The sequence below is a fragment of the Garra rufa genome, chromosome 21 (assembly GCF_049309525.1).
Source record: "Garra rufa chromosome 21, GarRuf1.0, whole genome shotgun sequence".
Lineage (NCBI taxonomy): Eukaryota > Metazoa > Chordata > Actinopteri > Cypriniformes > Cyprinidae > Garra > Garra rufa.
This window is the reverse complement of record NC_133381.1, coordinates 7878613-7891617: the sequence shown is the minus strand read 5'-3', so window position 1 is coordinate 7891617 and position 13005 is coordinate 7878613. Positions and strand designations below refer to the sequence as shown.

General features: G+C 33.2%; 1 protein-coding gene across 1 annotated transcript; it reads left to right on the top strand.

The window, feature by feature from the left end:
• The first annotated feature begins 643 nt into the window (after window positions 1-643).
• On the top strand, window positions 644-6360 carry cfl2 (cofilin 2 (muscle)). Its single transcript, XM_073826945.1, has 4 exons — window positions 644-776; window positions 3747-4054; window positions 4527-4603; window positions 5465-6360. Exons 1-4 carry the CDS (start codon window positions 774-776, stop codon window positions 5575-5577), a joined length of 501 nt encoding a protein of 166 aa, XP_073683046.1. The 5' UTR covers window positions 644-773; the 3' UTR covers window positions 5578-6360.
• The last annotated feature ends 6645 nt before the right edge of the window (window positions 6361-13005 follow it).

Sequence of the window (13005 nt, the reverse complement as noted above, 5' to 3'; positions counted from 1 at the left end):
CTTTTGAATGGTATAGTGTATAATGTTACAAAAGCTTTTTATTTCAGATAAACGCTGATCTTTAGATCTTCCTTTTCATCAAAGAATCCTTAATTTTACTTAACTGTTTTAAATATTGATAATAATAATAATAATGTTTCTTCAAAAGCATATTCAAATGATTTCTGAAGGATCATGTGACACTGAAGTAATGATGCTGAGAATTCATTTTGAAATCACAGAAATAAATTACATTTTAAAATATATTCAAATAGAAAGCAGTTCATTTAAATAGTAAAAATATTTCACAGTTTTACTGCTTTTGCTATACTTTGGATCAAATAAATTCAGGCTTGGTGAGCAGAAGAGACTTAATATATAGACATCATAAACAAGTTATTTAGTCATTATCCGTTCTGAAATATAAGCACTGCTATTGCTTTTATATAGAGTAAAGTTTTGTAATGTTAATGACTTAAAAGTTTAATAAACCTCCTGTGTCATATTTTCATCCCATTCAAGCGATTGTTGTTTTAAATAACATTATGCTAAGTTGCAATTCAAACGCTTGGTTTCTCTGGTGGCACATATTTGTCCATTTCAATGCCAAGTGTCCCAATGACAGTGCATATGCTCGACCAACCCTTCACTGCGGCTGTGCAGTGATGTCTCTCTCTCTCTCTCTTTCTCGCTCTGTCTCTTTCTCGCACACACTCGCACTGTCTCGGCTGTTCACATTCCCAGATAGAACTACCAGGAAAATAATCGTTCATTGATTCATCGCGTCGGACAGCATGGTAAGAACAGGTCTTCTCTCACACTTCATTTTTAATTCATAACAGATGTAATAATGTCATTCTAAAACTCTTTCTGACAAACTTTTGATCGGCAAGTGTCACGTTTTCAGCTGCGGCAGGATATGTAATGCGGCGCTGTGGCGCTCTAGCGAGGTCCGTGATTGTGTGCGCTCCGCTTGAAAAATATGAAGCTGTATTCAGGTTTAAGTTCATTTAGTGGTTACCCAAATCAGTTTTACTTTGATATAAATCTATATCTCAGGCCTGTAGCCCAAGGCGGCCATTTTAAGCTAATTTTAGCCGGTGCTTTAATCACTCTGTGCGCACTCTTCTCCAACTTTTACTCACAGGCGCTGGAGAAATAAATGGTCGGGAGTGAATTGATGGACTCATACGCGTATAATCAGATCGGAACGAGGTGTTTATTGCTGTCAGATGTCTATTGTCTGTCATGGGGAGTGAATTAGACTACTTGTTCATGATTCAGTAGGATTTAGTGGCTGTAGTGTGAGTGAGAGAGAGAGAGAGAGTCGGAGCTCTACACCAGCTGCTCGGAGCGCGTCTTTGCGCCTGCGCCATGATTGCCTATTAACTACTTTACACTTACTAGTATTTTCGATACTAGTAACTATTACTATAGTTGACACTACTTGTTTAATAAATGTTGAATATATTACAAATTAAGAAATAGTTATTAAATCAATATTCAATACTTTTATTAATGTTTAGCACATATTTCGGTACTTTAGTAATGACTAGCAGTTTATTAGTATAAATCCACCTTTTTCTTTACTGCGGAGGTAAGTTTATGGGCGAGACTTCCGGTTCATTAGCCACTATGGGGAAATAACGATAAGAATAGCAACGTGCAGTAAATGGGAAACTGTTTGTGCTACAAACCAGTGTTCATAATGTAGATAATACATTACAATAATAAGATAAGACACTAATTTGCAATATCAAGCAGCAAAACAAGTTTTGTGGAGATAAAAATAGCTGGACGCAGATGAGACCGGAAATTTACAGGTGACTTTTACTTAAAGAAATTTATTAAGAAAAGTAATTTAAAATAGTTTGTCAAAAAACTAATTGCTAATTAATTTTAAGTGTCTCTTTGTTCTTTATATTTGTATATTCTGACTAGAATTTAAGTTGATATTAGTAATGTTTTAGTCGAACTAGTATTTGTTTTTTAATTCAACTATCAAGTAGCCATTTTTTGACACTATATAAGTGTAATAAGAAAAAGTGGATCAGGTACTAGTAAGTAACTAGGCTGATATTATTTTGTTTATTAGGCTATTTATATGTTTTTTAGATTATTTTTCATTAGTGCTGTTTAAACGATTAATTGCGATTACTCACAATTAATCACTTCCAAAATATTTTTTTTTGTTTATATATGTGTGTGTACTGTTTATTATGTATGTATAAAGACACATGCATACAGTATATATTTAGAAAATATTTACATGTATATATATATATATAAATATATATATATTTAACATATAACATATTTTTCCTAAATATATACGCGTGTGTGTGTATTTATATATACATAATAAATATACACAGTACACACATATATGATGTACACAAAAACTTTTATTTTGGATGTGATTAATCGCGATTAATCAGTGGCCAACACTATTATTTATTAACTATTTTAAGGTTTAGATGAAAAAACAAATTTAGTCATTTCCTGCTCAAGTAAATTTATCCTAATTTAAGAATGTTTAAATATTTGTATTGAAAAACAAGAGAAATACTTTTTAGTTTTTTATTCGTTTTTTAGTGCAACTGGAGTAGTTAAGTAGTACGAGTATCTAATTGAGTTCTTGTTTAAATCTATAGTAATTACTGTTAATAATATCCCATTTTAATCCATTAATATTTAATTTTAGTCTTCTAATAATATGTAATAAAGAAGTATCATTAAAACTTGTGCTGGGCAACGATTAATCATGATTAATCGCACCTAAAATAAAAGTTCTTATCTGAATCTATAGTAAGTACCATTGGTTACTAATATCCCATTTTAATCTTAAAAAATAATATTTAATTTTAGTCTTCTAATAATATGTAAAAAAAAAAAAAAAAAAAAAAAAAAAAATATATATATATATATATATATATATATATATATATATATATATATATATAAAATAAAAGTTGTGAAAACGTGTGTGTGTGTGTGTGTATGTGTATACTATGTAAATATATTATGTATATAAATTTACACACATGCATGTATATGTATTTATATATAATATAGATTATATGTATATATATACGTGTAAATATTTTCAAAATATATACTGCATGTGTTTGTCTGTATATACACAATAAATATACAAAGTACACACACATATATAAACAAAAACTTTTATTTTGGATGCGATTAATCGTGATTAATCGTTGCCCAGCACTAATTAAATCTAGTCTTGTGTCCACCTAGTAAAACTAGGTGCTAGTCAGTACAAGAATAGTTTCTTAGAGAGAGAAAAAAAAAAAAACATTTTGAGAAGTACTTTTTAAAACGGCATGTGAGTAGTTTAGAGACGTTCATTTGGCTGTTTACACTGTTTTCTTTCAATGGATTAATGCTCAGTTCAACCTTCCAAGGGCCTCATTTGTGTTGAGGGTTGAAGTGTCATTGATCATGAATCCAAATGTCTTTAAAAAGTCCAGGAGGGGCTCTCACAGTTGTATGGTGGCCCAGGCACCCCACTATGACTTGGCCTTGCGGTCCATTTTGGACCGGAGTGAGAGATTTGAACTGTGGTGACAGACCAGCTGGCTATGCGCAGTACGTACGTGAGTCAGGGTTTGTGAGCAGCACTGGATCACTCAGTGCTCAACCTCTAATATTGCCTGGTGGATTCATACAGTTATTATTTTTAGTATTGATATGCATTATGATGCTGGTAACCGTTTGTATTCATCTCAATCTCATTCTTATCGTAGGCCTCTGGTGTCACAGTCAGTGATGAAGTCATCAAAGTCTTCAATGACATGAAAGTACGGAAGTCCTCGACCTCAGACGAGGTGAAAAAGCGCAAAAAGGGAGTGCTGTTCTGCCTCAGCGACGACAAGAAGAAGATCGTCGTAGAAGAGGGCAAGCAGATCTTAGTCGGGGACATTGGAGACACCGTCGATGACCCCTACGCCTGCTTCGTCAAGCTCTTACCTCTCAACGACTGCAGATACGCCTTATATGATGCCACTTATGAAACTAAAGAGTCCAAGAAAGAAGACTTGGTATTTATATTTTGGTATGTAGTCTGACTGGTAAGGTAAATATTTGGATTGCAAAGAGGCTGAACATTTCTGGTTAATTTCTGGAAACTTTCCAAGATTGTTTGGAAATTTTATGCCCCTTTGCAAACGTAATAATTACAGATTAATTTTGTTTTATGTTGTATTTATTTATGCATTTTTTAAATGCATTTTTAATTTCTTTTTGCATTTTATTGGTATTTTGATTTTAGTTTCGTTTGAATTGTTCATTAATTGTTTTTATTAAATTTCTATGTTTGGAAAAGCTTGTTTTTTATTGATTTGTTTATATATGACTTGTCTGATCTACATATAGCAACGGATCCAAGTGAACTTGTCTAACTGGTTGAGTTTTTTGTTTGGTTTCAAAATACACTGATTATTGTTAATAATAATAACCATGCTGTTTGTTGCTTTTCAGTTCAATTTGTTAGCATGTGTACTGAGCATTGGTTTTTTTTATTTTAGGGCCCCTGAAGGTGCACCATTAAAAAGCAAGATGATTTATGCTAGCTCAAAAGATGCCATTAAGAAGAAGTTTACAGGTGAGTACAGTCATATATTCACCATAATGCATCTTTATGAAACAGATAATATCTGGATGTTGAGTTTTGAGTGATGATTGGTTAATATATATTCTTCCAAAAAAATGTATGATTGAAAGATATAAATAACTTGTGATTATACATAAAATAAATAAAATACATTAAATAAATACATAAATATTTACAAAATATAAAACAAATCAATTTGTTTTCAATCAACTCAATCAACTATTTACTGTATTATTTATTAAATATAAAAAGTTTGATGAATAATGTGATCAATAATATAGGTGATGTATAATGTGAAAATAATGTTTTGAATATTTATATATATATATATATATATATATATATGTGTGTGTGTGTGTGTATATATTTGGCATTTCAAACACTATTTTAAAATATTAAATATTATTTTATAATATTATTTTATTATATATTATATTATGTTAATATTATATATTATATACAAAATATATAAATATAAAATATATATAAAATACAGGCCCTAAAATATAAAAAACTATATTAAAGTTAAAAATTAAAGTTAATATATTGCATATACTATATATATAATATTTTTTAAATATTATATTACATTATATATATATATATATATTTATATATATATATATATATATATATATTTTTTTTTTAATTTACATTATAATATATATTTCAAACTTTATTTTAAAATAAGTATATAATTGTTTATATTTTATAATATTTTTCAATATTAAATATTATTATATATTATATAACACTTTTACATTCTTTAGCCATATTCTCAGCATACCGTACACTATTTTTTATTAAAGGTCCTATTTTAAAAAGTAATGCAATCATTGTGTCCTTTTTCAGGTATCAAACACGAATGGCAGGTGAATGGTTTAGACGACATTCAGGACCGCTCAGCCCTGGCAGAGAAGTTGGGAGGAAATGTGGTCGTATCGCTGGAGGGGAGACCATTGTAAACTCAACAGCCATGTGCCATCTGGATTCCACACGCTTTCATCTTAGCAGCTGTCTGTATCATTTGATTCTGAAGGAATAATCCTAGTTTGTCTTTATTTCCTTTTTCTTTTCTTTTTTAGTTTTTTTTCCAACTAAAAGGAGATCTCATAAAAATATGCAAAAAACCTACCAGCTGAATGCTAGCTTACTTTTGCAGTTAGCTTTTATACGTCCCTAAAGAACTTTTTGTCTCCCTCTTTGTGTTTTGCCAAACAACAGTAGAAAGCTTGAATGATCATATATTAAGAGTTGATATCTTTATGATGTATTCACAGAGATATTTTATTATGCTGTAAGAGAATGCTGTACGTTAATGCTTCACAGCAATGCATTAGCCGGTGACAAGCACTTTACACGTTTGAAACTATTTATTTGAACTCTTCTAGCTAATCTGGCTCATTTGACAAGGCGAACACATAAAGTCTATGCAGATAAACAAAGCACTTTTGGTTTTTTACACTACCAGTTGAAGGAGGACTTTGGAATTTCTGTGTCTGTCAGCCCGGAATTCCTGTTACGCATACAGACATAAACAGATGGGTTCTGAACTCTTCCACTGCAGCCTTTGATTCAAACGCACCTCTGAACGTGAAGGCCGAGCTGCTTGGAATGATTTTTCTTTTTTTAACACTACATGAAAACACAAAATTATCTGTAAAGATGGCAATATTTGCAGCCTGAAGTGAAACATTGTTTTTGAGATCGAGGAAGGTGCCACTTTGAAATAAAATCTTGTGGCCGAATTCTTGGATGGATTTCTTGCTCATTTCAGCAGGGTGTGAGATCATGTGACCCCAGTGAGACGTGATGATATGTGTGAGCTGAGTGTGCTTAGCTATCAAAACCACCTTCACTGAAGAAATAATATTATCAATTTTATTGACATTTTTTAACGTTCTGAATCAAGGAAACCTTAATAGACTACATCTGTCTATCTATGTTTCTATTGTTCAATCGTTGTTTTATGTCTCATTCTTTAGTTTAATCGTTCTGACATTTTATCTGTAGTTCTATCTGTTGCTCTGTTGTTCTCTCTGTTACTCTGTCACTATTGTTCTATCGTTCCATCTATATGCCGCTGCATCTATCGTTCTCTGTTGCTACATCTGTCGCTCTATTGTTCTATCGTTCTATCTGTCACTGTCATTCTATCTGTCACTCTATCATTCTCTTTCGCTCCGTTGTTTTACCTTTCATGCGATCTATCTGTCGCTCTATCATTCTATCTTTTGTCTATCCGTTGCTCTATCGTTTTCTGTCGCTCTTAACGTTCTGTCACTATATTGTTCTGTCACTCTATCATTCTGTTGCTCTATTGTTTTGTCTATCTGTTTACCTGCATGTCTCTCCATTGTTCCATCTATCGCTCTACCTGTTGCTCTGCTTCTCTCTGTCGTTCTATTCTACCTAGCGTTCTATCGTTCTATCTATTGTTCTATCTGTCGCTCTATCGTTCTATCTATTGTTCTATTGTCGCTCTATCATTCTTTCAGTTGCTTTGTCTCTCAATTGTTCTGTCTATCATTTTATCTATCTGTTGCTCTGTTCTTTCTGTCGCTCAATCATTCTCTTATCATTCTGTCCGTTGCTCTATCATTATCTCTTTCGCTCTATCTGACATTCTATTGTTCTATCGTTTTATCGTTTCATCTAGCTATTATTCTATCTATTGTTCTGTCGCTCTACCGTTCTATCGATCTTGCTCTATTGTTCCGTCTATGGTTTTATCTATCTGTTGCTCTATCATTCTCTCTGTCGCTCTGACATTCTATCGTTTTATCGTTTTATCTAGCTATTGTTCTATCTATTGTTCTGTCGCTCTAGCGATCTATAGTTCTATGTCGCTCTATCTATCTATCTATATCATTCTATCGCTATATCTATCCATCTATCTAGCTTTCAGCTATATCATTCTATGTCGCTCTATCGTTCTATCTATCTATCTATCTATCTATCTATCCATCTATCTATCTATCTATCTATCTATCTATCTATCTATCTATCTATCTATCTATCTATCCTGTCGCTCTATCGTTCTATCTTTCGTTCAGTCTATCTATCTATATCTATCTATCTATCTATCTATCTATCTATCTATCTATCTATCTATCTATCTATCTATCTATCTATCTATCTATCTATCTATCTATCTATCTATCTATCATCTATCTATCTATCTATCTCTCTGTCTGTCTGTCATCTATATCTATCATTCTGTCATTTTATCTATCATTCTATGTCGCTCTATCTATCTATCTATCTATCTATCTATCTATCTATCTATCTATCTATCTATCTATCTATCTATCTATCTATATATCTATCTGTCTATCTGTTTGTCTGTCATCTATATCTATCATTCTGTCATTTTATCTATCATTCTATGTCGCTCTATCTATCTATCTATCTATCTATATATCTATCTGTCTATCTGTTTGTCTGTCTGTCTGTCTGTCTGTCTGTCTGTCTGTGTCATCTATATCATTCTGTCATTTTATCTATCATTCTCTATCGCTCTATCTACCGTTCTATCTGTCACTCTTGTTGTGTCCTTCTTTCTACTGATCTTTTGTTCTATATTTCTGTCGCTCTCATTCGAACTATCATTCTTTCGCTCTGTCGCTCTTGTTATATCTATTGTTATATTTGCCGCTTGATCATTCAGTCTATCTATTTATCTATCTTTCTATCTATTGTTCAATCATTGTCATTTTATCTGTCATTCTTTTGTTTAATCGTTCTGTCATTTTATCTTTCTGTCGGTCTATCTAGCATTCTATCGTTCTATCATTCTATCCCTTAATGCTGTATAGATAAAAAAAAAGTACATAAGCTCAATACAAACTTAAAGACTTTTTAAATCTGCTTTAGGCGATATCCAAACCTCCTCTCGACAAACTTTGATTTTCTAGTTATTAAATGGTATAGTGTTTAGTTAAGCTTTTTTGTGCATTCTGATTCTTGCATACAAATCACGTAAAGCATCAAACTCACTAATACAAAATCAGATACATACATCTTCAGATTGAGGGCAGCCGCTGTCTTAAAGCACTTAATAAAGTTTAAATGAGCAGCCCAGCCTCCTTCACTACTTCTTACAGGCCAGTCGGTTTCTATGAGCGTGGTCTCGCAGTAGATCTGGGCTTGAGGCCAGTGGCTGCTTTTCCCTTTGGAGAATTTGATCCGCAGGCAGGGAGCAATCCTCTGCTGCTCGGCGCTATTTATGGCCAGCATGCTTTTGTGTCTTGTCATCGTTGTCCACAAATGGCAAAACTGAACATGCTTCCAAAGAGCTACAAAAGGGACGCTGGTGGACAGGCTGGGCAGCGGTTATAAAGAGCTGTTTTCACTCTTCAATGCAGTAGTACGACTAAAAAGAAGGTCTCTGTTTCAGTGAAAAACATAGAGGGCTGGTCTCAAATATCACAGACCATTTTTAAAATACAACGTGTAGATTGTTCAAATTGACAAATCTAATCCCTAAAAACCCCATAAAAGCTCTTGGAGTAGGAGAGTACTGGCCTTCATCTGGGCTGTTGATTATGTCTCCTCTGGGAAATTTCTAGTAGTGGTTATGAAACTAGTTCTCTATGCATGTAGGCACATATTGTGGGGGTGCAGACCTGGATATGATATGATATTGACTAATATTCATCTAACATAAGGATTTACAATGGCGAATGACAGTATATAGAGAGCAGTGTGACTGATGGCTGATATAATGCCAGTGCATACATAATAAAGTTCATTGATAGCAAACAAGATTTACATACAATTATAAATAAAAATATGAATTATAAACTAAACGTATAACAATAAATGCTACATTTCTGTTCCAAAGTTAGGGATTAGGAAGGTTAGGATGCATCCAAGGCTGTATTTATTTAAAGGGAAAAAAAGTAAAAACAGTAATTTTATGAAATATTATTACAATTTAAAATAACTTATCTTTTTAAAATATATTTTAAAATGCAATTTATTTCTGTGATGCAATGCTGAATTTTCAGTGTGTCATGATCCTTCTGATGAATCCACATGATTTGCTGCTTAAGGAGCTCATTTAAACTGCTTAATATTTGCTTTACTCAAATTTAAAATCATTAAAACCTGTGTATGTCAAGGATGCTTAATCATGCATCAATACAGACAAACAAAAGACCAATTTTAACTGAAAAGACACCATACGGACAGCAAGAAAATTTTAAGTTTATTAACTCGCAGTCTTAAAAGTTGCATCTATTTTGGGCTCACGTAGCCAACTTGTTATTCAGAGCTTTTATGTCCACAGCTACACAAAACAAAGTGCCTTTCATGTAAGCCCTGAATCTCTGTGTCTGTACAAGCGTGCTGAAAATAAACAAATGACCTCTCCTTGCTCTCCAGTAGATTCTGTGCGGTGAAAGGGTGTGTGCACTGCGCGTGGAGTATTGATAGCTTGCTGCTGCAAAGCATGTGAGAATGTGTGACATGCTGTTAAAAAACATTTGACCAAGCCGTTCCTTCTCATTTAAAATAAAGATATCTGAGTTTAAAGGAATAGTTCAGGCAAAAATTTAAATTAGCTACAAATTTTCTCACCTTGAGGTTAGATATAGATGAGTTTGTTTCAGATTTGGAGAAATTTTGCATTACATCTCTTGCTCACAAATGGATCGTCTGCAGTGAATGGGTGCCATCAGAATGAGAAAAAAACAATTAATCCACATGACTCCATCTTGGGAAGAAAAAAAGACATCTTAGGAAGCAAAAAGCAAGAAATTTTAAACTTTAAAAATATGCACAGATCAAGCAAGTGATTATAGCCATAAACAGTTCTAAACAAATACAGTCAAGCCCGAAATTATTCATACCCCTGGCAAATTCTGACTTAAAGTTACTTTTATTCAACCAGCAAGTTTTTTTTGACCGAAAATGACACAGGCTTCTCCCAAAAGATAATAAGACGATGTACAAGAGGCATCATTGTGGAAAAAAAAAAAACATTTCTCAGCTTTTATTTACATTTATACAAAAAGTGGCATTTCCAAAATTATTCATACCCTTTGCAAACTGTCACAGTCTATGGGAAAATCCAAAGTTCTATACCATTCCAAATAGTCCAAGCTGTTCTAAAGCATCCTAATTACCCTGATTCATTGGGAACAGCTGTTTTAATCAACTCAACAGGTGAAAAACAGAAGCTCTCTGCTGTTGGTTTGTGGATAGTCATGGCTAAGACAAAGGAGTTCACTGAGGACCTGCGGCTGGACATTGTGGCTGCTCACAAGTCAGGAAAGGGCTATAAGACCTAAATGTTTTGAAGTTCCAGTGGCTACAGTGCAAAGTAAAAAATACAAAACGTTCTGCACTGTGAAAAATCTCAGAGGACGTGGTCGGAAGCCAAAAGTGACACCTGTGCTGGCCAGGAGAATAGTGAGAGAGGTAGAAAAGAATCCAAGGATCACCACCAAGGCCATCCTGATGAATCTGGGCTCTGCTGGTGGCAACATCTCAAGGCAGACAGTCCAACGGACACTGCACACCGCTGGGTTCCACGGACACAGACCAAGGAGGACACCACTTCTTCAGATAAGGCACACAAAAGCCCGCTTGGCCTTTGCAAATGCTCATCTGGCCAAAGAAGACGACTTCTGGTTAGGGCTCCACGATTAATCGCACGATGTTGTGAGGCGCGTTTAGTCAATGAAGCCGGTACTTTGATTAGTAGTAAATCTCCATCACCTGCGTTCAGCACATGCGTTCAGCGTTCAGCATTCGAATTTGGATTGAATGAACTTAAATTATGTCAGTGTGATTGACCTAGGAAAATTAAGCTGATAAAATATAATAAGTTAAGCACCTGTCAAACATGAGATTTTGGGCTTTTTGCTTTGTGTTTTTTCAGACTAGTGGAAAGAAAAACACCCAAAAGACACTGTTAAGTGTTTCTTATATAGCACTTTATCTTTTTGTGTCAATAGATTTCAATTACAATTTATATTTTTAAAGGCCGTCTTCTCCAAATGAGTTTTTTCTCTTACACTGAGCCATAAATCTCCTCTTCAGTAGCACTTACAAACACCAAACTTTACATTTTTATTTCTGTCTATATCCTGAAGGTTTTTACAGATGGTATTGTTTATATATAATTAGCTTTTTTTTTTTAGATTTTATACAATATTTTCTCCCCCAAAAATGGTAAAATAATACATGTTAAATACTGTTAAAGTTGTTTCTGAATTATTTAGTGACAAAATTAGATACCCAAAACACCCTCAGTAAAAACATTTGACTCTAACATGTCAAAAAAATTAAACAAGAATTTCAAAACTGACTTGATCCAGTGTTTAGATATTTGTACTAAAAATGTGCAAATTAGTGCATATTTCATTAAATAATTGCCCGTTTGCATATCTAAACATAGCATTTTAGAAAACTTGTAATACAAAATGTTTGCAATTATCAATGTAATCAATCATCTGGGTAAGTAAGGAGATAACTATTAAAAATTATTTTTTGCCCTATTCATCTGCAGTGTCTCATCTTAAGTTGAAAAAACTTGACATTTTTAGGTTTTACCAATTGAAGTATTTTTTTAAGTTTATCCAACTGTTGACTTTGTGGTGTGGATTACTTGTGAATTACTGTGATGTTTTCATCATCTGTTTGGACTCTGACAGCACCCATTCACTTCTGAGGATCCATTGGTGAACTAATGGTGTAATGCTAAATTTCTTCAAATCTGTTCTGATGAAGAAGCAAACTCATTTACATTTTGGATGGCCTGGGGGTAAGTACATATTCAGCAACTTTTCCTTTTCAGGTGAACAATTCCTTTAAAGGTTGAAGGAATGTGAGGAGAGAGGAGGTGCAATCTTGAGTTATAGAGTAAGTAAAAAAGACATTGATCTTCAGGTTTACAGTGTTTGGAATTTTTGCATAAAGGAACAATAGCTTAAATAGATTTTATGGGCATTTTAGTTAACTGAACAGTTTGATCAGTTGTTTGCCAGTGGATTTGCTATGTCATTTGCAGTGCAACATGACCTGTTGAGGGCATATGAATGTGTTATTGCATATTGCAGGGTCACAAGATTTCGCTTGAGGACAAAGTTACTCAATATGTTTTTATGAATGCTCACGTCTGTGATGCTGATGCCTGTATATAATTTCTCAATATGTTCTGATGTCCTAAACTCTAGTTTTGTTGTTTTTAAAATACCTTTAACGAAAATAAAAATGTATATACACTTGAACATATGTTTTAACACTGATATTATTAAGTACCAGTGTACAGTAGGCCTATGCAGGAGCAAAACCGGCTTAAAATATAAACTATTATGTACTGTATATATGAAAAAACATAAGGTTATTTGATTGTAGACATGTAAATATGTTCTGTAACCTTA